The sequence below is a fragment of the Chaetodon trifascialis genome, chromosome 24, assembly GCF_039877785.1.
Source record: "Chaetodon trifascialis isolate fChaTrf1 chromosome 24, fChaTrf1.hap1, whole genome shotgun sequence".
NCBI classification, from domain to species: Eukaryota; Metazoa; Chordata; class Actinopteri; order Chaetodontiformes; family Chaetodontidae; genus Chaetodon; species Chaetodon trifascialis.
In genome coordinates this window covers 13,663,913-13,686,388 of record NC_092079.1, presented here as the reverse complement: position 1 = coordinate 13,686,388, position 22,476 = coordinate 13,663,913, and the positions used below count along the sequence as shown (strand labels likewise).

Below are 22,476 nucleotides of genomic sequence, written 5' to 3'. Positions count from 1 at the left end.
TGTGAAGTTGCTCAGCAGCTCCCTCTGGTGGTCAAACTTAATGACAACAACGTACACCTGATGATTATTTCACACACCTGAGACACGTTCACACAATCACACGAACCCTGATGAACAAACACAATTAACTGATGATGTCTGCGTTTCTGGGTGAGGAAATATTCTGTAAAAAAACTCATGTTGTGGTTTTTGTGTGTACTTGTCGTCCCCGTATCGTAGAACTACAAATGGCACAAACAGAACTACATGAACCAGCAGCTCTGACCGTCAGTGGTGCTTCCCGCGCGGCTCAGCCTGGAAATACTCGTCCGGAGTGACGGTCTTCACCCCGCCAAAATAATCCAGCACCCACACCTGCAACGCAGAGGAGGGACATGGACGTTAAGCACACTCCCTGCCCTCTGATTGGCTGATGGCAGCGATGATGTTTGAACCTATCAGGAGGTCTGATTACTGAAATCTGATTAAATGTTCAAAGAAATTAGTTGATTTTGGTTTGTCAGGCTTTTATTTCATGAAATCTGGATCTGATCCAGGTCCACTGCAGTACTTCACAGAGTACTGCTGTAAGTAGCAGTAATGTAGTAGCACTGACAGCAGCTGGAAAAACAGATGTACTATGTGCAGTAGAAGCATTAGCAGTACATGTACATGTAGTAACAGTAGCCATACTTGTTGTCGTAATACTAGCTCTGTAGTTGTCGGTGCAGTAGCAGTGGTACAGAGGGTAGGATCAGAGCAGTATGTTGCAGTACTGGTAGTACCTGTAGTAATGTGTAGTATTTGTGCCAGCAGCAGCAAGAGTACTAACAGTAGTTATAGTTGGACTTGCAGTACTTAGAAGTAACAATCCAAGCTCTACCAGTAGTGGGAGAAGTATCAGTGGCAGTACTTGATAGTTGCAGTAGTTGCAGTACTTGTACCTGTGTGATGTTGAACTTGGCGAAGAACCAGTTGTGGTCAGTCGGCCAGTCGATCATCTCTGGGTGGCGGCTGAACAGAGCTTTCTTAGCAAACTCTGCCTCCGTCCCGTTCACCTGGACAGGAGGAGGGAGGTGAGGGTCATGTGACTGCTCAGGTGTGTGTGTGTGTGTGTGTGTGTGTGTGTGTGTGTGTGTGTGTGTGTGTGTGTGTGTGTGTGTATTTGTACCTCCATCACTGATCCAGACAGGATGATGTGAGCACAGAGAGGACTCTGAGGGTCGAAGCCCTGCTGTCTGCAGTAATCAGTCTGAGCCAGAGACATGGACAGAGACGCCTGAGGGTCCACCTGCGGGACAAAGACTCGTCCTTCAGCTCATCTCGCTCTTTAACCGACAGCTCAAAGTTTTATTGGTGTGATATGACAAGACCGTTCGCTGTGTGTGCGTCCTGCTGCTGCGCTCACCACTCTGTGGTTTCCTGTCACATGACCTCAGCTCTGACATGTGACTTTAACTCCAAACTGCTGAGTCACTGTGTGAAGGAACTGCTGCGTCATGGCAGAGCCTCTGCTGTTGCATAAATGCTGAACGGCAGGATTTTATGTGACTTTAGGGAATTTTGCAGCAGTTCAGTGATTTTTTTTTAGAGAGATGAAAAAAATAACATTTACTTCATACCTTAGATTTCTGACATATTAACAGCTCCAAATATAGCAAATAAAAGCAATATTTATTATGAGCTGTGTGTGTCTAAATGCTAAAGCTGGAGCAGGAGTAGTAATGAGTTCAGATAATATCTCCAGCGCAGTTTTGCACACTGCTGACTGATTATTGGACATTACTGTAATGTAAATGCTTCATTAAGACTAAACTTTACAGCTTTCTCTGTGGTAGTTTTTAAAGTTCCTGATAATTTAACTTTCTGGACACTGCAGACACTTAAAGTCTCTGGATTAATATCACAGTGAAGCACGGTTGATACCATAAAGTAAATAACGGCTTCGCTAAATTTAATGATTTTTCTACGCAGTTTTGAACAGAGGGGGTTTCCAGAGAGTCTATGAAACATCTTAACCCCAGACAGTGAGCTGGTCTGCGGGGACGGTACCTGCAGGTCCTGCACGGAGATCTCCATGCGGGTCAGGTACATGTAGGGGACCCCGGAGCTGACGCCCTCCGGCCCGTCACTGACGGAGAAAGCGTTGGAGAACGGCTGTCCCACCACCGGCTTGTGGGTGGAGATGGTGGCCATGGAGGCCCAGTCACACTGGTGGGCCACGAAGCGAGCGACCCGGGCCACCTGGTCGTGAGGCGGGATCCGGTCTCTGCAGGAGGAAGCCGGGGAGAGAGAGGCCAGGAGGTGGCCGAAGAGGAGCAGACACGCGAGACGCGGAGCAGCGCTCATGGTCGGGTCAGTGTTCGGAGGACAGTCGAAGACACAGTCCGGACTCCGGAGGACGACACATAAACAACACGCCGAGATCCGGTGAGTTTCAAAATAAAAGCAGCAGAGACAGCTATAACAGGAAGCCCTCTTTACGCCCACTTTCAGTTTCAAAATAAAAGCTGTAACGCGTGTTTATCGTTGAGTCGATGAGGTGATATTTTTTTCATGATTTTGTGTGATTTTGGCGGCCCTGTGGACACATGCGGTAGTGTTTCCACCTCCGGTCGTAAAGAACTTGATCTGGCTTGTACTGGAAGCACGTGAAAGAAGGACAACTTTTCAAACACGGCTGTTCACAGGGTGCAAGGCGTTAGATTAATGACTGCAACGTGACGATGGTGAAACAGACGACCTGGTTTGATGCAGGACGTCCTGTAAAAGCTGAGTGCATGTGACGTTACTGCACGTCTGCTGTGACTGTTCCATGTGTTCATGCTGTCCATCTCTGCTGACACACCTCACACCTTCCAGGAAACATTCATTCTCTGAAACGTTCAAGTTGTCTGCAGTCTTTCAAAATAAAAGAACACAGATTGACTTTTCGAGCCCATTTATTTAGAAAAAACAAAAAAGTGTACAGAAGCTGTTTAAACTGTTTAATTACAGCAGGAAAAAATAAATATTCTGTCTTTCACCTTCAGCCTCTCACACGTCACACAGGGTCCCCTCGATGGTGAAATGTCCTTGACAACCATTGCTGCTGCAGAGACAGGGCACTTCCTGTTTCCTCTGTGTGTCGGCAGAGTAATCCCAGGTGAGCTCAGTGCCGGCCTTCACAGCCCTGACAGAGAGAAAAACAGTTAGCAACAAACTCTGAACACTCACAGCCATCATCATCTTCTTCCTCCTCTTCCTCACCTGCTGGTGAAGAAGGCGATGACGGGGTAGGCGGGGTCGTGGGAGTCAGTGAAGACGTTCTGAATGAACAGGTTTGGCTGGCAGCTGTGCTGTGGGGGCAGAGACAGGGTCAAAGGTCATCAATAAGGCAGTCCTTCACAGTGTCCTGAGCTCAGCTTTGGTCTCTTACGTTGATGAAGCGTCCCACGTTTCCCTCCTTGCTGGCGTCGAGGAGGTGAATGTCCTCCACCTTCATTGCTCTCTTTAAGCTCTGCTGGCTCTTCGTCTCCGTCTCAGTACCGTTAATGCCACGGACCGTCGCTGCTGTTGCCAGGGTAACCGTCTTCTCCTGCGCTGGAGACTGGTCACCTGACCCATCTGATGAAGGAGGCGGGGGCTCTGGACCCCCCACCAACACTGTCTGAAGGACAAGAAACGGGACGGGTTCATTTTTTGAGATGAAAAAGTGAATTCAAACAAATAAAAATGGTTCATTCCATCAAATTCATGAACTGCTGCTAATGATGTTTACCACCCTAGTTTAGCAGGTTTAGCAGAGGCTGATGGGAAGGTTTTTTAAGCCTGAGTATTCAGGGGGGACCTGTGGGATCACCAGAACCAGACTCTGACCTTGTCTCGGTCCTGTGGTGCGGTGGATGAGGCGCTGGAGTCAGCGGGTCTCTGGATCACCGGGACGTGTAGGGAGGGCGAGGTGGGCTCCAGCAGCTTGCCCTCCGGCTCCAGCACCGGCAGGGCCAGCCACTCGGTGACCACCTCCACCTCGTCGTCTGAGGGGAGGTCCACCCTCGTCAGCTTCGGGGCAGGGGGCTCGGTGGGAGTGTGGAGCCTCTGCAGGATCACACCTGAAGACATTTTGATTTCATTAAATCAACATCGTTGACAAACCGACCGTCTGACTGTTCAGCATCGACGGCGTCTCACCTGCGTAGATGCACACGAACGTGCCCTGGTCCAGATCGTCACGGCAACGCACACCCCAGCCGCGGTTGTCAGTGGGGAAGACCTGGAGGCGGACTCTAATCCCTCTCTGGACCGGCCGGTTTTGACATCGAGCCCGGTCACAACCACACCACGGGCCGCACTCGTACACCCTGAAAACATGAAGTTATGAGACTCGCGTGAACGGGGAGGAGCCGCTGTGAGTCTGCGACCAACCACGTTCCTTAAACAAGTTTCTTTTTTTGAATAACCTTTATCGACTCTGTCTCACCCTGTCGGGATGGGCTCGTACAGCCTGTGATGGCTGTAACAGCGCCCTCCTCTGGTCAGAGCGACACAGGCGCAGCGCTCTGCGTCGGTGCAGCCGTCGATGCAGTCGCAGCAGGCGTTGAACAGCATCGGGTCGCGGGTCAGGAAGCAGCCGCGCGGCCAGCGATCCTTCCTGTAGCGGAAGTCTGCCGGCCGGGCGCCGCCGTCCCCGCCGCACAGCTCCACCGGCGTGGGCTCCACACCCCGGCTCAGGTCCACCTCCGGCCGCTGGGGGGGCGCAAATGGGGGGGGGTCCAACCGGACAGACCGGTTAAAGGTGAAGAAATCCACCTGCAGGAGACAAGAACAACAAATCCTCCTCAGCCAAGATTCCCAGCTGCAGCTCGAGCTGAGCGCCGGATTTTTAACGCTTCATTCTTCTTTCCCCGAGATGTTCGAGCACAAAGATATCTGTTACATCTCAGTTTAACTAACGGACGGGATTCGTGACATAAAACTAGTTTGGAGCCAATCACACTTCAGGATGAAGGTGTGTGATTGTTGTGGAAACTTAAAGCCTCCAGATACGAATCAGCCACAGTGGCCACATCTGTGCGCTGCTGTTAGCTGAACGCATCACAGTAACAGCTGACCTGCAGGATGTCGTAGCTCTCTGTGGCCAACAGGAAACGCATCACGTCGTCGTAGTTACGGAGACTCTGCCCACACGGCGCTTTGTAAACCACATCCCTGTCCTCCATGTCCTCAGAGACTGCAGGCTCTGCCCCCGCCTCGTCAGCATCCCCACCCCCTCTCGATGACATCCTGGGCACGGCGGTCACCCTCTTAAAGCCGCAGAGCAGCGGCACCTTCAGCGGGTTCTGACCCCAGAATGGAGGCGTGGACTGAGGCATGCTGGGTAAACTGGGCAGACAGGCCTGGAAAGAAAGAACAGTGACACGAAAAAATCCAAAGAAAATCAAAGTTCATGCTGAGCTGTGAACACTGTTATGTGTACAGTGTGAGGCGTACAGTGTGTGTGTGTGTGTGTGTTTGTGTGTTTGTTTGTTACCTTGCAGCAGGTGTGGAGGTGGTACTGCAGCTGGTCGGAGGTCAGAGGAGGCAGCAGCTCCTCTCTGCCTGCAGGGGAAGCTACAGAGCCGGATGGCCCATTGGAGGGAGGCAGGGGGGAAGACGGGGAGGAGGGAGAAGCAGAGGAAGAGGAAGAGGGGCTGTGGTGGGAGGAGTCAGCTGGCAGCAGCACACCTGGACAGGAAAACACAACCATGTGAACACAGCTGGACCGGGACTGAACAGACCAATCACCACACACCTTTGAAAAAAGTTTCAGAATAAAAGTCTGTTTACCTGAACCGATGACCACCTGAACCACAGAGGAGTCCTGAGCGGAGGGAAAACAGTCGAGACACTCGAGCAGCTTCAGCGCCCGAACATATTCTGATGAACACACAACAGGAAGTCCTAATCATTAAACAGGAAGCAGATCACATCCAGTTCATGAGTCAAAGAAGAGATCAGTTAAAGAAGGCCGACCTTGATCTGTGGCTGTGCTCATCTTCAGGACTCTCTTCAGGTGATCCACATGCTGCAGAACTCCATCAAACACCTGATCCACGTCCTCCTCGACCCAGAAGGTTTTGGCACGTTCTGAAGAACACATCAGATTTGGAAAACCTTTACTTTCACAGATCGTTCTCCACCCAGACCTGAAGAAACTGCCATTGTAGATCGATTCCTCCACAACCAGACCTGGTCCAGATCCAACTGTGCACTGAGATTGTTAACATGGAGACTTTACAGACAGTCTGTGATACCATTGACGTTAATCAAAAGACAAATCTCCCTCGTTAAGATGAACTAAATGACCTAACTCCAATCACTTTAAGTGAAGACCAACTAACACATCTGTGCTTACCAACATCTCGTTGATCCAATGACTCCTCCATCTCCCCGGCGGCACACACGTTAGCCTGCTAGCACTCAGCTAACGTTAGCTACCTTCGCCGGCTTGCTACAAACCCAAAAAGAGGATAAAAATCGTAATATAAACTCTTACTAACAGTTAGGTACCGGCAGGTGTTCTTCACTCACAGCTCGGCGTATAAACCCGAGCAGCCGTAGAGGAGAAATCAAACTCAGTCACGTTAGCTCCATCTGAGGCTGAGTTTGTACTTTGTATTCATTCAGCTGCTGTGCACCTGTAGCCGCTAGCTTCCCCAAGAGCAAAAGATGCTAACAGGTGGAAATCTGTCGCATCACCACGTGAACAGCATCGTATGAAGAGTTACTGATCGTTTATTGATCAGAAAATGTTAATAAAACACACTCTGCTACTCGCATATTCCACACGCGTTAGTCCTGCTTAACGTTCGAAAAACTTTGGTCCACAACAGCCGCCGTAGCTGCATTGTTAAAAGCCCTGGATTTGGTATTGCAGGCAGTTTTTGGCTGTTAGCGGCCTGTTACTGCCCGATTCGCTCTGCAAACTCGATTCACTCTACGTGAGGAACAAGGTTTTAGTTTTTTGTTTGTACAGAAATAGAAATGTCAATAAGGCTTTACAATTATCAGCACGATAACCGCGCTCTCTCTGCCTGAGAGTATTATTCAGGGACTATTTCACAACGAAACCCAACACCCACGTGACACAGATACAGGAAGTGACAGTGCGCGGTCTCGTAACTGAACCGTCCCGACCACCGTATTCTATAATTGATTATGAAATGCTACATACACATATTTTTACATACCACTGCTTTTAAAACTTCTTTAAAGACATATCCCTACTTTATAAAGATTGGGACCCACGGAAACATACCATGGGTACATGTGTGAGACATAAACGGGCTGTAGCCGGCTGTAAGGAGTCCGTCGGGCAGCGGAAAGGTGTTTATGTTAGCATACAGGTGCTAACGTTAGCCACTTCCTGTGCCGTTTTGTAACGGTGTAATATCGAACTTATGCAAGTTCTCATGCAGAGTCTTAAAGAACAGAGAGCCGCGGCAGGTCGACCGGTGCTGTGACAGGTGAGCAGACAGAAAAACACAGAAATTAAACTTCTCATAGACTGCTGCCTGACACGGGCTGAAAATATACCTTTAAACCTGCTAAAGAACATGTTATTATCTCACACTAAGTCACTTTAGCATCGAGCTTAATCGTTCAGCAGGTTCACACAGGTGTGTGTTCACCTGTGGGCAGCGGCCGGATTTTCTAAACACCTTCACATCCACTGACAGCAGGTGTAAAAATCAGGGGACGTTTGGGTTCATGCTGAAGGACAAGGATGCAGACTTTCTCTGAAACACCTGTAAATTTTGCCAAAACATTATTTTTTCATCATTTTTCTTCTAATTAACTGTTATTGTTGACTAAGTCTCTCTAAATAACAACCGTGTGAGCCTCGGTTTTATTTGAACATTTCTGAATGCTGGCGCAGATATGTTTCGATGACTCCAAAGATTTGGACAGAAATAAAGAAATAATGTTTCTACTTAATCTTTAAAAAGACAACATGCCAAGTTTTATACAGTTCACTTCATTGAAATATTATTAAAACTGAAATATGCATAAAATAAGTGTCCAGATATTTTAACTGACCATCTGATCTCCACGTCCAGAGTTGAAAGGCTCCTCCTCAGGTGAGATGGCTCAGGTGCGGCGGTCAGTCGGCGAGGCGCTGTGGGCGATGTGTGCGGCCGACTCCATGTCCATGCCGGTCCACTGGTACTACGACATCAACGACATCTGGAGGGACTTCGGAGGCTGGATATCAGGCTTCACCTCGCCCAGAAACAGACACCCGTCCAGCATCCTCAGCCTCTCCAACACCAGTATGAAAATGCTTTACTGGAGCTTTAAAGTCCAAGAATGTTCCAGAAAGAGACCACACATTCACCTTGTTCGTGTTTATTCTGACCTTCCTGTTTGTTCGGTGCAGCTGGCAGTGGTCGGTCTGCCTGGTCGTCCGGTGGAAAGCGGCCTGACGTGGTCGGTAACGTGATCCTCCACGATAAACTTGACCTGTGGAAGTCCTCCAGCGGCTCAGTCCACTATCATCAAGGTAGTGCTGACCAGTGCCTAACCAGTGTCTGTGGTCTCAGGTCTTCAGTGGTCTGTGGTTCAGGTCTTCAGTGGTCTGTGTTTGTGGTCTCAGGTCTTCAGTCCGGGGACAACACCCTGAACGTCCTCTGTTCTCTGCGAGCGGTCCAGTCACTCGTCTCCGGTCGTTTCACGGACGTCTCCCAGCCGGACGCCCGAGCCGTGGTGCTGTCAGACTACGTCCACTTCCTGACGAAGCCCGGCTCGCACCGTGACACCTACGCCGAATCCTTCCACCGCTCGTTCTTTGCCGACTGGCAGGACAGCAGACCAGTCTCGCCCCATGAGGTAAAACAAACGCGCCCTGGAGGAGCAGTCGCCTCCCGGCTGCAGCTCTGCTTTAACTGTTTGTCCTCGCTGCGTTTTTCAGGTTCTGACGTTTGCAGAAAGACGCTCCAGGCAGAAGCTGAGCTCCCCGTTCGCCGACAGCCAGCTGGACGCCATCGGCTGCCTCACCGTGATCCTCCCCTTCATCCTGCTGTCCGCCTCAGCCAATGAGGAGCAAGCCGTGAGTGGCGAGCATTAGTCCATCATTTCCTGTTGAGCTCTTTGGATTTAATACAGTTTGGTTTTGGTTTGAAAACAGGACTTTTTAATTTTTGTGCTGACCAGATGTATTTTTCTCTCTGCCAGCTGCTCAACTGAAGTACAAGTACCTCAAAATTGTACTCACGCTCAGTTCTTGAGTACATGTTCATCCTTCCTGACCTTTGACCTCCTGTGTCCTCAGGTTTCAGCAGCGCTAGAGTTTGTGAAGCTCACCCACCCCCACCCAAAGGTGCCCGAGTACGTGTCGATTTACAGTCGGGCGCTGCACGCCGTGCTGGGCGGAGCCGGCGTCCGCCAGCAGGCCGAGCACGCTCTGAGGAAGCTGGACGTCTGGGACACCTGTCAGAGCTACAGCCGCAAGGCCGCCAGGTACGACTGCCTCAGACGCGTTAGCAGGCGAGTTTGAAGCGCTTCAGTCATCACGCTGCTAATTTTCCAGTTTGTGTTTTTGTATTTCAGGTTTCCAGAGTCGTCTGAGGAGCGACTGAAGGTCCATCAGAGCGCCGTGAACTACCTCGGTCTGGCCTGCTACACCAAAGGTTCGAATCTAGGATCTCCACAAACCGCGTGATCATGACAGGCAGAGGCCGAACAGCTGTGAAAAATCTAACTCTTCCTGTTGTTGTCGTGAACCAACAGGCGCTCTGTCCAGCATGTTTTACCTGGCTCATGAGTTTCATGATGACCCCAGAGGAGGAATCCTGGCCAACACCAACTGTGGAGGTTCGTATAGAAGCGTCGTTTCACTTTTTCCACAGTTCACCTGATTCGTTAACTGGATTTCAAAGACAAACTGCAGGAATCATCATCTGTTCATATCAGCATGCTGACATGCAAAACTCAGGTGGTGGCAATCGTAGACATTATACCTGCTAAACATCAGCATGTTAGCATCTTTAGTATGTTAGCATGCTGATGTTAGCCTTTAGCTCGACCTCACAGAGCTGCTGGCATGACTGTCAGCTGACAGAGCTAAAATCAGCCCCCCCTCAAACAGAAAACAGCCAACAGGAAGACCACGTCAAGTGAAACAAAACAAACGTTCGTTTAGATTTTCGGGCGTATTTGTTGTTGTTTACACTGTGTTTGTGCTCCAGGTGAGAACTGTAACCGCGGGGCAGCGCTGGGAGCCCTGCTGGGGGCGGGGGGGTCGTACAGCGGAGCCAGCATCCCACAGGAGTGGAAGGACGAACTGAGAGACGCTCAGGAGTTCATCCCCGACATCCTGAAGGAGCTGCAGTGAGAGCAGCGCTGCCCCGGAGGAGCGGAGGGGAACTGCAGCTCTAAACGTTCGATGGAATCTGATCGTCTTCCTGTTTACAGATGCAACGATTCACTCTTTCTATTCAGTTTCTGTGATTCATGTTTATTTAATGATGGAAATCTGTTTTATTTCTTGAATTAAGTCTTACTGTGACAGTTTTTGTTATGTGGTTTGGATTGTTTGTACTATCGAATAAAAAAAACTAATATTTCAGACATCTGAACGCTGTTGGTGTGATTTTAAAATGTAAGATCAGCTAAATCCTGGATCCAGCATCTGGAGGACGGCTGTGAATAAAGACTCTGAACAGCTGAAGAGGAAATGTGACTCGACCGTTTTCAAGCTGACCTGGAATGACGGACCTGATGACCATGTGGCAGCCGTTTTTTCGAGAATACATCGCTAACGTCAAAGGATTTAACAGCCTGATTTCAAAAATACTGCTAAATCCTGATTGGTGCACAGGCGTACGTGACATCATCCACTCCCCGCCCACTTCAAAGCGCTCAAAGAAAAGCACAAACACAAGAAACTCTGAAGTGAGGCTGAATCGACCAAAACTGGTTTAATTTAGGTGGAAAGCAGTGTGTTCATGTAGGACTCGCCTGTCCACAGTAAGACTGATTTTCAGGGTGTCTCAGGGCAGTACTACTGTCAGTCAGCGGACGCAGTATTTGTACTGTGTATTTGTGATCGTGTGTGTGTGTGTGTGTGTGACAGAGAGGGTTTTGTGTGTTTTTACTGTGTGTCTGACCTTTGATCAGATCAGAACAAACATGGCGGCAGTCAGCAGAGAAACGAAGCAACTCTTCTTCCTACGACTCCTCATCGCTTCCATCCCAGCATGCACTGGGTTTCCTGGAGGTCAGTCCCACTTCTCCTTCTCACGCTCTTCTTCTTGTTCTTGTTCTTCAGTTTTGATCCATCCTGAAAAATTAGACCGACAGAGGTTCACTTCAGTCCACTGAAGGCCTCAGCACACCTTGCTTTACTCCTACTGTACACTGAGGTGACGTTAGCATGTTAATGCTCATGAAGAATGAGGTTCTGTGGTTACAACACAAGGTCCACTTGCTGGCTCCGGCGAATGGAGATGAACCTTAGGTATCATCATGTTTTTATGTACAGGAGTGTTTGTGAGCAGACCTGAGGCCAGTGTTTTCCTGCATCGCAGTCGTCGGGCAAACTACCTGCTGGAGGAGCTGAAGAGAGGCAACCTGGAGCGCGAGTGTCTGGAGGAGAAGTGCTCCTACGAGGAGGCCAAGGAGATCTTCGCCCTGCCACAGCAGCTGGTCAGTCCAGAGCCACGCTGAGACGCCGTTTCTGGTCGTTCATGTCGTTAACTCGTGTTCTCTCTGTGTTCTCAGGAAGCCTTCTGGAGGATGTACACAGGTATGGATTGAAGCCGACCAATGAGGACCTCTGGAAACATTCTGTGGTGGAGGAAGTATTCAGATCCTTTACTGTAGTACTAATACCACACTGTGATAATAATCTGTTACAAGTATGTAAGTATAATCAGGAAAATGTACTTCAAGTATTGAAAGTGAAAGTACTCAGTGTAGTAAAATGTTGTACTCTTCATGTCAAAGCAGGATTTTCCTTTTGGAGCTCTTTTTCATTGATGATTCTTTTCATTCTGGATCGATCTGCTTATCATTTTCTCCATTGATCGATCGATCGATTGGTTTGGAAACATTCTGAAAACAGTCAGAAATGAGCTCACGAGTCTTTCTGCGACTTCCTGTCTGCAGCGGTGGATCACTGCCTGTCTTCGCCCTGTAAGAACGGAGCCACCTGCACTCGCCGGATCGACACCTACGTCTGCAAATGTTCACCTGGTTTCCATGGCTACAACTGTGACAAAGGCATGCTGACTGAAACACTTCTGTGAACACTGACTGGACCGTTGCTGCTGTGATGAACGCTGATGTTGTTCTCTTGTTCTCTTCACAGCACGTTCGACGTCCAACGGCTGCCGCTACCGAAACGGAGGATGTGAACATTTCTGCAGGGACCTTCCTGATCGCTCTCACGTGTGTTTCTGCGCTCCAGGATATGGGCTGGACCGGGACAACAGCACCTGCCTGTCTGAAGGTCAGAGCTCTATCACAGGTGACGGGTGGTGATTCTGGGTAGGAAGCATGTGCAGATGGTCCAGGTTTCACTGAGGTCCAGGTTTCACTGTGGTCCAGGTTTGTGTGTACATTCAGGTTTTTATGTGCAGTATGATCTGATCATGTTTCTGGTCCAGAACGTGTGCCCTGTGGAAGAACTCGGTACCTTGGCCTGAGGGTTATTAGTGGAGAGATCTGCCCCAAAGGACACTGTCCATGGCAGGCAAGTCTTTGGACATGATAATCTAATCCTCTCTCTTCCTGTAAATCTGACACGTCTGTCCAGATGATGGACGCCTGTCTTTGAGTCTAACTCTGTATCTCTGCTCAGGCTCTGCTGACTGAAAATCACAACTACTCCTGTGGAGCCATCGTCCTATCAGATCAGTGGATTTTAACTGCAGCTCACTGTGTTGTGAAAAATCCCAACGGCGTCTTCCACGTCACTGTGGGTAAGAGAGTTTTCACACGTTTTTTACACTTTTGTCTCACCTGTCTTTGCAATCTACATCCTGTTATTGGTTGATGTAAAATGTGAAAGTTTTGTCTTCGTAAAGGTGAACACGACCTTCATGTGGTCGAGGGGAGTGAGCAGAAGCGGCGGGTGGTCAAAGTGATCATCCACCGCGGCTACAACAAGTCCAGCTCCGACACGGACCTGGCCATGCTGAAGCTGCACCGCGCGGTCAAACTGGGAAACTACGTGGTTCCCATCTGCCTTCCCGCACAGAACAGCACCTTCAGCCGGACACTGGCGACCATCCGACAGTCCACCGTGTCTGGTTGGGGCCGCCTGTCGCAGTTCGGCCCCCCGGCCAGGTTCCTCCAGCGGCTGGTGCTGCCGAGGGTCCCTCTGCAGGAGTGCCGCCTCCACACCAACCTCAACATTACCAAGAACATGCTGTGCGCCGGCCTGAGGAGCGGAGGCCGGGACGCCTGCAAAGGTGACAGCGGCGGCCCTCTGGTGACGCTCTACAAGAAAACCTGGTTCCTGACAGGCGTGGTGAGCTGGGGCAAAGGGTGCGCCAATGAAAACATGTATGGTGTCTACACCAAGGTCAGCAACTTCCTGGACTGGATCCAGGAGACCATGACCACTGGCTGAACCGGGTCCGGTCAATACGGGGCTGAGACGGCTTTAAATCCAAACGGTGACTAAAAGATAACATTTGAAAGTTAGAGTAGAATTTAGTGTAGAGCACAAAACAATATTAGAAAGAGTGTGAGGACGAATTTCCGATGTCGAAATAACTCGAGTCACAGTTCAGCTCCTCTCAAATCAGATTAAACCATTGGTGAAAGAGAAGAAATATCTGGTTCTCTGGTAAAAAAGTTTGACGTTGACATTAACAATGACCCTTTAGGTAACATCCAATCACAGAGCTTAAAGTTCTGTCAGGTGAGCAGCTAACGATCACAGCGTCAATAAAACAATCGCAGCTGAATCAGGTCAATGTTAAATTACCTGCTGCACAGATTAAGCACTTTGTGGTTTCTGACTGTCTTCTTCTCCATGGCAACAACAGCCGAGGCTCATAGGTATTGTAGTTCTTTGTAGTGTCCCCAAACCTGATGTCTTAGAAACATTATCAGCAATTCACACATTTCGGCTCATCATACGAGATCTAAAGGTTGCTTTTATCAGAGAAATGTTGATTATTTTTATGTAAAACCAATAAAAAATAAACTCAAAGTGAAATTTTCTGATCCTGTGTCCATGTTAGTTGATGAATGTTTGGAGGACCAAACCAAACCAATCAGCAGTGACTGACACACAGAAGTCGGCAGCAGCTGTCTGTCCAGGTCACACTTTGTCAGAGTATTTTGACTGGGAGCATGTGATCAGTGGTGGAGGGTGACGGGGGAATAGACTTTGCACCTTTGCTCACAGAGAAGCAACACAGCAGCCGACTCTGATGAAATCAACGATGTGGACGACACTCGTCTTCGCCGTCGTGTTCAGCTTCTCCAGCTGCCGGCCGGCGACAGGTGAGGTCAAAATGTCTGACTGCGTTGGACCTCGTGACCTCGTATCGTCGTGCCCTCCTCTCCATCTGCGGTGGTTGAATGGCAACGACTGGAGAATTAGCTCCGTTTATTGATCCATAACTCCATCTGTAGAGCTCCGCCATGTTTAGCAGCACAAAAGAAAATTTCGGTCTGATGTTTCTTCTGTGTTTGGAAGTCTTTCTGGATCCAGGTCAAGCCCACGGCGTCCTGGTCCGGACTCGGAGGTATAACTCAGGCTGGCTGGAGGAGCTGCAGATGGGAGACCTGAAGAGGGAGTGTCTGGAGGAGAAGTGTTCCTATGAGGAGGCCCGGGAGGTGTTCGAACACACCGAGACCACGGTTAGACTCCTTTCACTGTTGACTGAATCAGCTTCTTTCATGTGGGGGATGATGCTAACGTCTCTGTGTCACATTTCTTGTCTCCTCAGGACGAATTCTGGAAAACATACAACCGTAAGTATCCGAGCACTTCCTTCAGACGACAAATGATGCCCGACTCCAGGAGGGTCACGTGACCAGAACCCGGACGTTTGATTAGTACTCAGAAAGAAATACACAGAAATAAAGACATTTTTAGCATTATCCTTTATCCTTTATCAGATTTATTGATCATCCAGAGGGAAAATTTAGGATGTGGGATGTAGCAAAAAAAAAAAAAAATCGATCCATCAGGCAAAGCAACTTTTTGACCTTAATAAGCCTCCGTCAGGTCGCTGTAGTCATCTGTCGTAACTGTCTGATCTGTTGTACCGAAACCCGATTTAATGGCTGTTTTCTCGTCCTGCAGTTCCGGACAGCTGTCAGTCAAACCCCTGTCTGAACGGTGGCAGCTGCTCCACCCAGGGTTCGTCCTTCACCTGTTACTGCCTGCCGCAGTTCAGCGGCCTCAACTGTGAGCTTGGTGAGCAAAATACACCAACTTTAATTCATTGTGCAAACATATGCAGACGACACACAGCTTTACTTGCCTGAACGTCCCAAAGCTTAGAAAATAGGTTGTAATTATCAGCCCAGAGAAAGCTCACAAAGACCGCGGGGCGGAATACAAACAGATCTTTACTTTAATCCTTAATCTTTACTTCATGAGATCTACACGAGTAAACTTTCCAAACTTTATGTCACGCAGGCCAACTTCCCTATTTCTCACTGATGCATCGAGCCGTCTGGCAAATTTACTTCGAGTTTAGAAAATATTTATGTCCTCAAACCTAAAGACATCAAAAAAGCTTTGTTTTGTTTTCTGTTGGTTGTGCAAACGATTGTGTTGGCACCAAAGCTAACAAACAAACCATCAGACGAGCAGCTAAAGACTGACGCTAGCCTCCTCTGTGCTTTCATGTGGCTTCGTGGTGAATTAAACTGTGAATGACTTCAAACACGACGGTGCTGTTGGCTTTAGAGTACCTGGCTGTCCCCGACACCTGCCTGCTGGAGAACGGAGGCTGTGACCATTTCTGTGACGAAGAGGAGGGAGGACGAAAACTGAACTGCTCGTGTGCTGACGGTTACTTCCTGGACATTGACGGGCAGAGCTGTGAAGCAGAAGGTGGGAGGACCAATAAGTCCCTGCACACCGGCTTTCTGTTCCCAGTTCTTCTTCTTTTCATTTGTATTTTCTCGTCTTCCTGATCAGAAAACAACCTCTGAGTCAAGTTTTCCAACCCAAAAGAAAAATAGATGAAATGTCAGAAAACTCTGATACATCTCATCATTGAGTTCTGAAGATTTTTATTTTTCTTTGCATCCCAAATGTTTCAATAACTTTCTCTATATTTTGTTTTTGTCAGTGTTTTTATGGTAATTTTTTACTGGACTGTCGAGACCCAGCTGGTTTAAGGCCGACCTGATTAATAAACTTTGTGACTCGTTTGCTCAAAGAAAATCAGTCACTCCAGCACACATTCAACGAGGACTTCTGACGCTGTGCTCTTCTTCTGTGGTTTCAGTGCCAGTGGCGTGCGGCACGGTCCCCATCCTGCAGGGAGAAAACAAAGACAAGCAGCTGGATTCTCGAGCTCGAATCGTCGGGGGAACAGAATGCCCCAAAGGTGAATGCCCCTGGCAGGTACGCTCAAGTTAAAGGGACAGTCCACCTGTTCACAGCCGAGCCTGAGCCTCAGTTCAGCTTAGGCCTGGAATTAATGCACTGGATCCTGAACTCTGCCAAAACCAGATTCAGGAGGAACATGACAAACATGCCAGTGTTTTGTTTTGAAGATGCTTTGAGGGACATGAATGATTTCATTGTTAATGAAGCTGGAAAAGTAAATCTTCACTTTAGCTCCTCATCATGAGTCAGACCAGGTTTTATGTGGCTTTTATGTTGTTCTCCATCTTAAGAGAAAATGTCAAATATGGTGTCTGTATTGTGACATGAAGGCTGAGGTGCAGATGTTCTGATGGTTTTCTGAAGGTTCTGCTGGTGCACAAAGGCAAAGGTTTCTGTGGAGGAGTGATCTATAAACCCACATGGATCCTCACAGCGTCTCACTGCCTGGAGAACACTGATGCTCAGTTCCTGAAGGTGGTCGCAGGTACAAATCCGTCTGTTGGCAGTCAGTGAGCCACGGTCAGGGAGGCAGGACTGACTCTCTCTCCACCCTGCTCTTTGTCTGACAGGCGAGCACAACACGGAGGTGAGCGAGGGCACGGAGCAGCTCATCCAGGTCGCTGAGATCATCATGCACGAGAACTACGTGACGCAAACTGCCAACAACGACATCGCCCTCCTTCGCCTGGCGACGCCTATCCTTTACACGCCGTACGCCGTCCCGGCCTGCCTGCCGACGCGAGCCCTGGCCGAGCGCGACCTCTGGGCCATCAGCCTGCACACGGTGAGCGGCTGGGGGAGGAGGGGTGAGAACGGACCCACCTCCCAGGTCCTGCGGCGGCTGGAGGTACCGCGGATCCGGACGCAGCAGTGCGTGAAGGACAGCGGCGTGGTGCTCACCGAGAACATGTTCTGCGCTGGATACATCGAGGGCCGTCAGGACTCGTGTAAAGGCGACAGCGGCGGACCCCTGGTGACAAAGTACAAGAAGACGGTGTTCCTGCTGGGGATCGTCAGCTGGGGGAAGGGCTGTGCCCGACCGGGCAACTACGGCATCTACACCCGGGTGTCCAACTACCTGGAGTGGATCCACAACCGAACAGCGACGTCACATCCGCCGAGAAACAGCACCGAAGCTTCCTCACACAACCTGACAACCTGAGAGTTTGGCGCACTCTCTTTGGCGGGAAACACGAAGTCCAGCAGCGTAAAATCATTCACATGTAAACTGAAAAACTGTTCAGTTGGTAATCATATCAGTGTGTCTTAAAGGTTTTGTATGAATAAAACAAAGAACAGTGCTGTTTTATCGTGTTTGTCAGGGTTTGTGTGCTGATGCTTTAACAGTCAGTTTGTGTGTTTCGTCTTGTTTCCGTGTGTGTGAACTGCACGCTCACAGTTTTAAGTCTGTTTGCTCATTTCGCAATTGTGTAAATGCCTGTGTATGTATGCGTGTGTGTGTTTTGCATGATTTCATCATTCATACACACAATATGTTCATAAAGTCCAAGGAGAGCGTCACGTGTACATTTACTCCACTGCTGTACTTGATCAAAGTGCAGTCTTGAGGTCCTGCCTGAAGTATTTCCATTTTAATCTCATTTATACTTTAAACAAATGGAAAACTTCATCAGCACCAATGATTGAATAATATACAGACAGACATTTTACTACAGAATGAATACTTTTACTAACTACATGAAGCTGATAAGACTTGTGTACTTTTACTACTGATACTTTAACTACATGAAGCTCACAGTACTTCTGTACTTCGACTTAATTAGTATTTGGATGCAGACTTTAATGGAGTCCTTTCAGACGTTTGTGTCGGTGCTGTGAGACCTACTTCCAGCTGTGATTCTGTTTTTTTGCACTCAGCTGCAGATAATAATCAGCCAGCAGGACCTAAAAATGCAGATGTGTTTACTGACTCCAACGGTCCGAGGTTCGGTGGGCGTCGACTCAAAATGTCCCACCTCTCCCAAAAAACACTCTTTGTCCTGTTTTGCTGACACACTTTGAACACATCATGCTGCTGAGGAGCTGCTGTACCGTCTGGATTTTGCTTTCAGGCATCGCTGCTGCTGCAGGTCTGTTTGTTCTGGTCAAAAAGTGAAGTTAAACAGTGGAGAGTGTCTGACGTGCAGCAGCATCCAGGGCTCGAAAAAACATCTGGAATTCATTATTTCATTCATGAAGTTTCTTCATGCATCTACCCTGCAGCGCTTCTTCATGTGTTTCATCCTTTCTTTCAGTGTTCGTCGAGAGGCGCGAGGCGAACGCGGTGCTGCAGAGATGGCGGCGAGCAAACAGCGGCTTCCTGGAAGAGATGCAACAAGGAAACCTGGAGAGGGAATGCATCGAGGAGATCTGCGACTACGAAGAGGCGCGAGAAGTTTTCGAAGACGACGACAGGACGGTGAGAGCTTACTCTAACCAAAAGTGTCCGTACAAAACTGTACGAAATCTGTAACACTGATTAACTCTGAAAGTTAAAACTTTTCAGACATTTATTGACGAAAAATATCTAAAAATGACACAGAATGAGAGGTTCGCATTGGATATATCTTTGCGTAAAACTGAGTTCATAGTCGTGCTGTGTAGAAATGTTAGCTTTAGCTTTCTCTCACTTACTGCATAAACAACACGAGTTACACTAAAAGCGTCTTCTGTTCATTCTTCTTTTTGTCAAATGTTAAAGCAGGTTCATTGTGTGTCGCTAAAAAGCTAAATTTTCTCTTTGCTTCTCTGTTAGCTGAGCACAAACTGCCAAAGACCTGTTAGCATTACTGTTAGCATATTTAGCTTTGTTTTCGTGAACCATTGTTCTTCAGAAGTTTAAAGAACTAATTTTATTGGAGTTTTCGGTGTGCAGCTTTCTCATTTTATTTTTAGAGTAAAAACAGAAACTTTATCCTACGTTTGAAAAACATGTTAAACAAAAACACCTGAATGTGCTAAACTGTTAGCATGTTAGCATCCTCACTCGATCAAACTACCTACTGGAGACAGATTTTGTGCCACTACTTTGGTGCATTTTCCGAAGATGTCAAATGGGTGAAACATGCTTAATATGAATAATTAATTTGGGCAGAAATGTAAAAATTCTTTATCTTAAAATTGTTTTTTCCTTGCAGAAGCAATTCTGGCTGACGTATGAGCGTGAGTAACGCCTTTCATTATCCTTGTTTGGTTCGGTTACAAAGACACTTTTTGATTTCCCATCAAGCAGAAAACATATTTGTGTTGCATCAGGATAAAGTTCTGAGTGAAACAAGCTGATGGATTAAAACCTTCACCGATGACACAATTAAAAAAAAAAACTGTCACGAGTTTCACGTTGCTTAACGTCCGTTTGTCTTGACGCACTTTGATCAGTGTATTGATTCGTCTGTGACTGTGATCAAATCTTATTGATCCTCATTCTTTGGTTTCCTGCAGTGCACGTCATCCTCTTCCTTTTCTGTCTTTAACACAGTTTAGATTCAGTCTGTTTTTATGTCATGACACTTCAGTGTTCTGATTATTTTTATCAGGTCGTGACCTCTGCATGCCCGACCCATGTCAGAACAATGGGACATGTGTCAGCATGGGGACCTCTGTCCAGTGTTATTGTCCTGAGGGGTTTGGAGGACAATACTGTGAGACAAGTAAGACAAGTGATGATCGAAGGAGGCTCATGGGTGCAGCTCCACGCTCGCTCGTCCTGCAGCTTAGGTCATTTTACTTCTAATTTAAATGTCATAACACTACGTATGAATAACGCTGCCTTGACTGTCCTCAGTGGTTGAAGACCTCCTGAAGTGTCTTTTCCAGAATGGACAGTGTCAGCACTTCTGTGATGGCTCAGGAGAAACCGGGAAGTGTTTCTGCGCTGACGGATACAAACTGGGAGCAGACGGTCGACAGTGTGTCGCTCAGGGTACAAATAGCACCTATTACTACTTCTATTGTACTTGCATTGACTGTCATAACCTGTAAGTAGTACACCTGACCGCGTGATTAATCCTTCAGCTGCACGTGAAGTTCATGTGATCAGTGAGGTTCAGTGATCTTGTGAAACCAGGTCTGACTCGTGTTCTTCCTGTGTGACAGCGGAGTATCCGTGTGGTCAGCTGCCTCCACAGGAACCAGACATGAGCCAGAGTGTTGTGGGTCAGACCCGGCTGGTGGGGGCGAACCACTGTCCCAAAGGAGACTGTCCTTGGCAGGTAAACCCTGGTTTGTTCTGAAGGTGTTGAGGAGGAAAGATCATGCGCTATGCCTTTAGGCGTCATCAGGAGTATACAAAGCAAATTCAACAGAAATGTGGCCAAAAGTCGATGTGGACCGAAAGGTCGCCTGTACGGTGGACTCAGTCCAGAAACTGAAGGGGTTGGTTCTATCTCTGTCTGTCTATCTGCCGATCAGGTTCTGGTTCAGTTGCATGGATCCAGTCACTGTGGAGGCGTTCTCATCAATCCAGACTGGGTTGTCACCGCTGCCCACTGTATCCATGGCAACAACCCCCAAAACCTGACCGTGGTGGCAGGTAACGAATCGGTGCTTCGTGTTCAGTTCAGCTTCTAAATCACTGTCAAATTAATCACATTGTTCCTTCTGTAGCGTCACATGTTCATGTCCTATATTTGTTGTCTTTTCTGTTTCTCACAGAGCTTTCACACGTGAAGTCGTCGTCATTGTTGTCGTTGTTGTCTTGTGAACTGTCTTCTGAATTGTAGATGTTGAGTGTGACTGTGGGCTGATTGTGAATTGTGTCCTCAAGGTGTCTTGGTTTTCAGGGGAACACAACCTGGATGTGGATGAGGGCACAGAGCAGAGGATACCCGTGTCCATGGCGGTCGCCCATGAAGGCTACGTGGCAGAGACGGGCGACAGCGACGTCGCCCTGCTGCGGTTGAGTCGACCCGTCGCCTTGAATCGTCACGCCATCCCCGTCTGCCTGCCGACCAAAGACTTGGCCGAGCGGGAGCTCCTGCTGGTCCGCTACCACACCGTGTCCGGCTGGGGAAAGAGGACTGTGGGGGGCAATGAGGAGCACGGCGCCGTGGTCACCGCCCCGGTGTCTCCCATCCTCCGTAAATTTTCAGTCCCCATCATTCAGAACTCCCAGTGCTCCCAGAGAGCCCAGTTCAACTTCACTGACAACATGCTGTGTGCGGGATACCTGGAGGGCGGCCAGCAGAGCTGCCGTGGTGATGACGGCGGCCCCCTGGTCACACTCTATGGCTCCACCCACTTCCTGACAGGTGTGGTCGGCTGGGGGCGGGGCTGTCCACTCCCGGGGTATTATGGGGTGTACAGCAACATGGCCAACTTCGTGGACTGGGTGGAGGGCATCATGACGACAGCCAATGAGAAACCGACAGAGAACGCCGCAGTGACGGCTTTTGACATATTGGAGCAGAAACGAGTTTAATCAAAGATCTTTTAGGATTTTTAGGATCGAACTGCAGCTGTTTTCTACTCTGAAGATTTAATTCATGAGACATTCTCGTGTTTTTTAGGTTGTAATGTGAAAAATCAATGTTCCTCTTTATTTATGATCAGGGCTGATGGATGATGTACTGACCGTCATGCTGAATAAACGTCACTGATTGAGAAGCAGTGGATCATCTGTGATCAGTGAGAACATTTTCACACACAGACCGCACAAACACCGATTTACAGTGAACTCTTTGGCATGAACATGGTTTATTCCATCGATTGAACTATGGATTACTGACTCTGTTCACGTCAACAACCAGAAGCAAACTTGCACTTACTTTAGTACAATTCTGAGGTACTTATATTCTACTGAAGTAGTTTAATTCCATGCTTCTTTCTTCTTCTGCTCCACTTCAGTAATCTGACAGATGCACTTTGCAGATGGAGATTTTAAAATCTTAAAATGAGCACATAAAATAGAAAGTGTCGTTAAATTAAACTACTCAAAAGTATATAAAACT

The 22,476-nt window shown here is 48.3% G+C and overlaps 6 protein-coding genes across 8 annotated transcripts; 4 read left to right on the top strand and 2 right to left on the bottom strand.

Moving 5' to 3' along the window:
• Positions 1 to 22: 22 nt before the first annotated feature.
• Positions 23 to 2,393, bottom strand: creg1 (cellular repressor of E1A-stimulated genes 1). 2 transcript variants are annotated; one of them, XM_070957698.1, is made up of 5 exons: positions 2,032 to 2,393; positions 1,151 to 1,270; positions 924 to 1,037; positions 266 to 354; positions 23 to 36 (listed from the first exon to the last, which is right to left on the bottom strand). In XM_070957698.1, the coding sequence occupies exons 1-4, from the start codon at positions 2,326 to 2,328 to the stop codon at positions 268 to 270; spliced, it is 618 nt and encodes a 205-aa protein (XP_070813799.1). In that variant the 5' UTR covers positions 2,329 to 2,393; the 3' UTR covers positions 23 to 36; positions 266 to 267. The 2 variants fall into 2 exon arrangements, with proteins under 2 accessions (XP_070813799.1, XP_070813797.1); XM_070957696.1 differs by lacking the exon at positions 23 to 36 and having other exon boundaries at positions 206 to 354.
• A 512-nt stretch (positions 2,394 to 2,905) lies between these two features.
• setdb2 (SET domain bifurcated histone lysine methyltransferase 2) lies at positions 2,906 to 6,779 on the bottom strand. Of its 2 annotated transcripts, none has more exons than XM_070957694.1 (12): positions 6,636 to 6,779; positions 6,353 to 6,448; positions 5,971 to 6,084; positions 5,785 to 5,874; positions 5,489 to 5,682; positions 5,070 to 5,354; positions 4,439 to 4,767; positions 4,150 to 4,319; positions 3,838 to 4,070; positions 3,398 to 3,628; positions 3,229 to 3,317; positions 2,906 to 3,151 (listed from the first exon to the last, which is right to left on the bottom strand). In XM_070957694.1, exons 2-12 carry the CDS (start codon positions 6,381 to 6,383, stop codon positions 3,016 to 3,018), a joined length of 1,902 nt encoding a protein of 633 aa, XP_070813795.1. In that variant the 5' UTR covers positions 6,384 to 6,448; positions 6,636 to 6,779; the 3' UTR covers positions 2,906 to 3,015. The 2 variants fall into 2 exon arrangements, with proteins under 2 accessions (XP_070813795.1, XP_070813796.1); XM_070957695.1 differs by having other exon boundaries at positions 6,353 to 6,444.
• Positions 6,780 to 7,105: 326 nt separating this feature from the next.
• Positions 7,106 to 10,572, top strand: LOC139327749 (uncharacterized). Its single transcript, XM_070957693.1, has 9 exons — positions 7,106 to 7,463; positions 8,058 to 8,270; positions 8,378 to 8,500; positions 8,594 to 8,826; positions 8,909 to 9,046; positions 9,269 to 9,456; positions 9,547 to 9,626; positions 9,727 to 9,810; positions 10,185 to 10,572. Exons 2-9 carry the CDS (start codon positions 8,084 to 8,086, stop codon positions 10,328 to 10,330), a joined length of 1,179 nt encoding a protein of 392 aa, XP_070813794.1. The 5' UTR covers positions 7,106 to 7,463; positions 8,058 to 8,083; the 3' UTR covers positions 10,331 to 10,572.
• Positions 10,573 to 11,127: 555 nt separating this feature from the next.
• f7l (coagulation factor VII, like) lies at positions 11,128 to 14,173 on the top strand. The gene is made up of 8 exons (XM_070957692.1): positions 11,128 to 11,215; positions 11,480 to 11,643; positions 11,719 to 11,743; positions 12,106 to 12,219; positions 12,308 to 12,448; positions 12,606 to 12,691; positions 12,800 to 12,920; positions 13,026 to 14,173. The coding sequence occupies exons 1-8, from the start codon at positions 11,128 to 11,130 to the stop codon at positions 13,571 to 13,573; spliced, it is 1,287 nt and encodes a 428-aa protein (XP_070813793.1). The 3' UTR covers positions 13,574 to 14,173.
• Positions 14,174 to 14,396: 223 nt separating this feature from the next.
• Positions 14,397 to 17,690, top strand: LOC139351953 (coagulation factor VII-like). Its single transcript, XM_070993877.1, has 8 exons — positions 14,397 to 14,457; positions 14,654 to 14,817; positions 14,907 to 14,931; positions 15,266 to 15,379; positions 15,878 to 16,024; positions 16,425 to 16,543; positions 16,892 to 17,012; positions 17,098 to 17,690. Exons 1-8 carry the CDS (start codon positions 14,397 to 14,399, stop codon positions 17,688 to 17,690), a joined length of 1,344 nt encoding a protein of 447 aa, XP_070849978.1.
• An 867-nt stretch (positions 17,691 to 18,557) lies between these two features.
• On the top strand, positions 18,558 to 21,947 carry f7i (coagulation factor VIIi). Its single transcript, XM_070993876.1, has 8 exons — positions 18,558 to 18,618; positions 18,784 to 18,947; positions 19,666 to 19,690; positions 20,065 to 20,178; positions 20,313 to 20,450; positions 20,624 to 20,739; positions 20,939 to 21,059; positions 21,310 to 21,947. Exons 1-8 carry the CDS (start codon positions 18,558 to 18,560, stop codon positions 21,945 to 21,947), a joined length of 1,377 nt encoding a protein of 458 aa, XP_070849977.1.
• Positions 21,948 to 22,476: the final 529 nt, after the last annotated feature.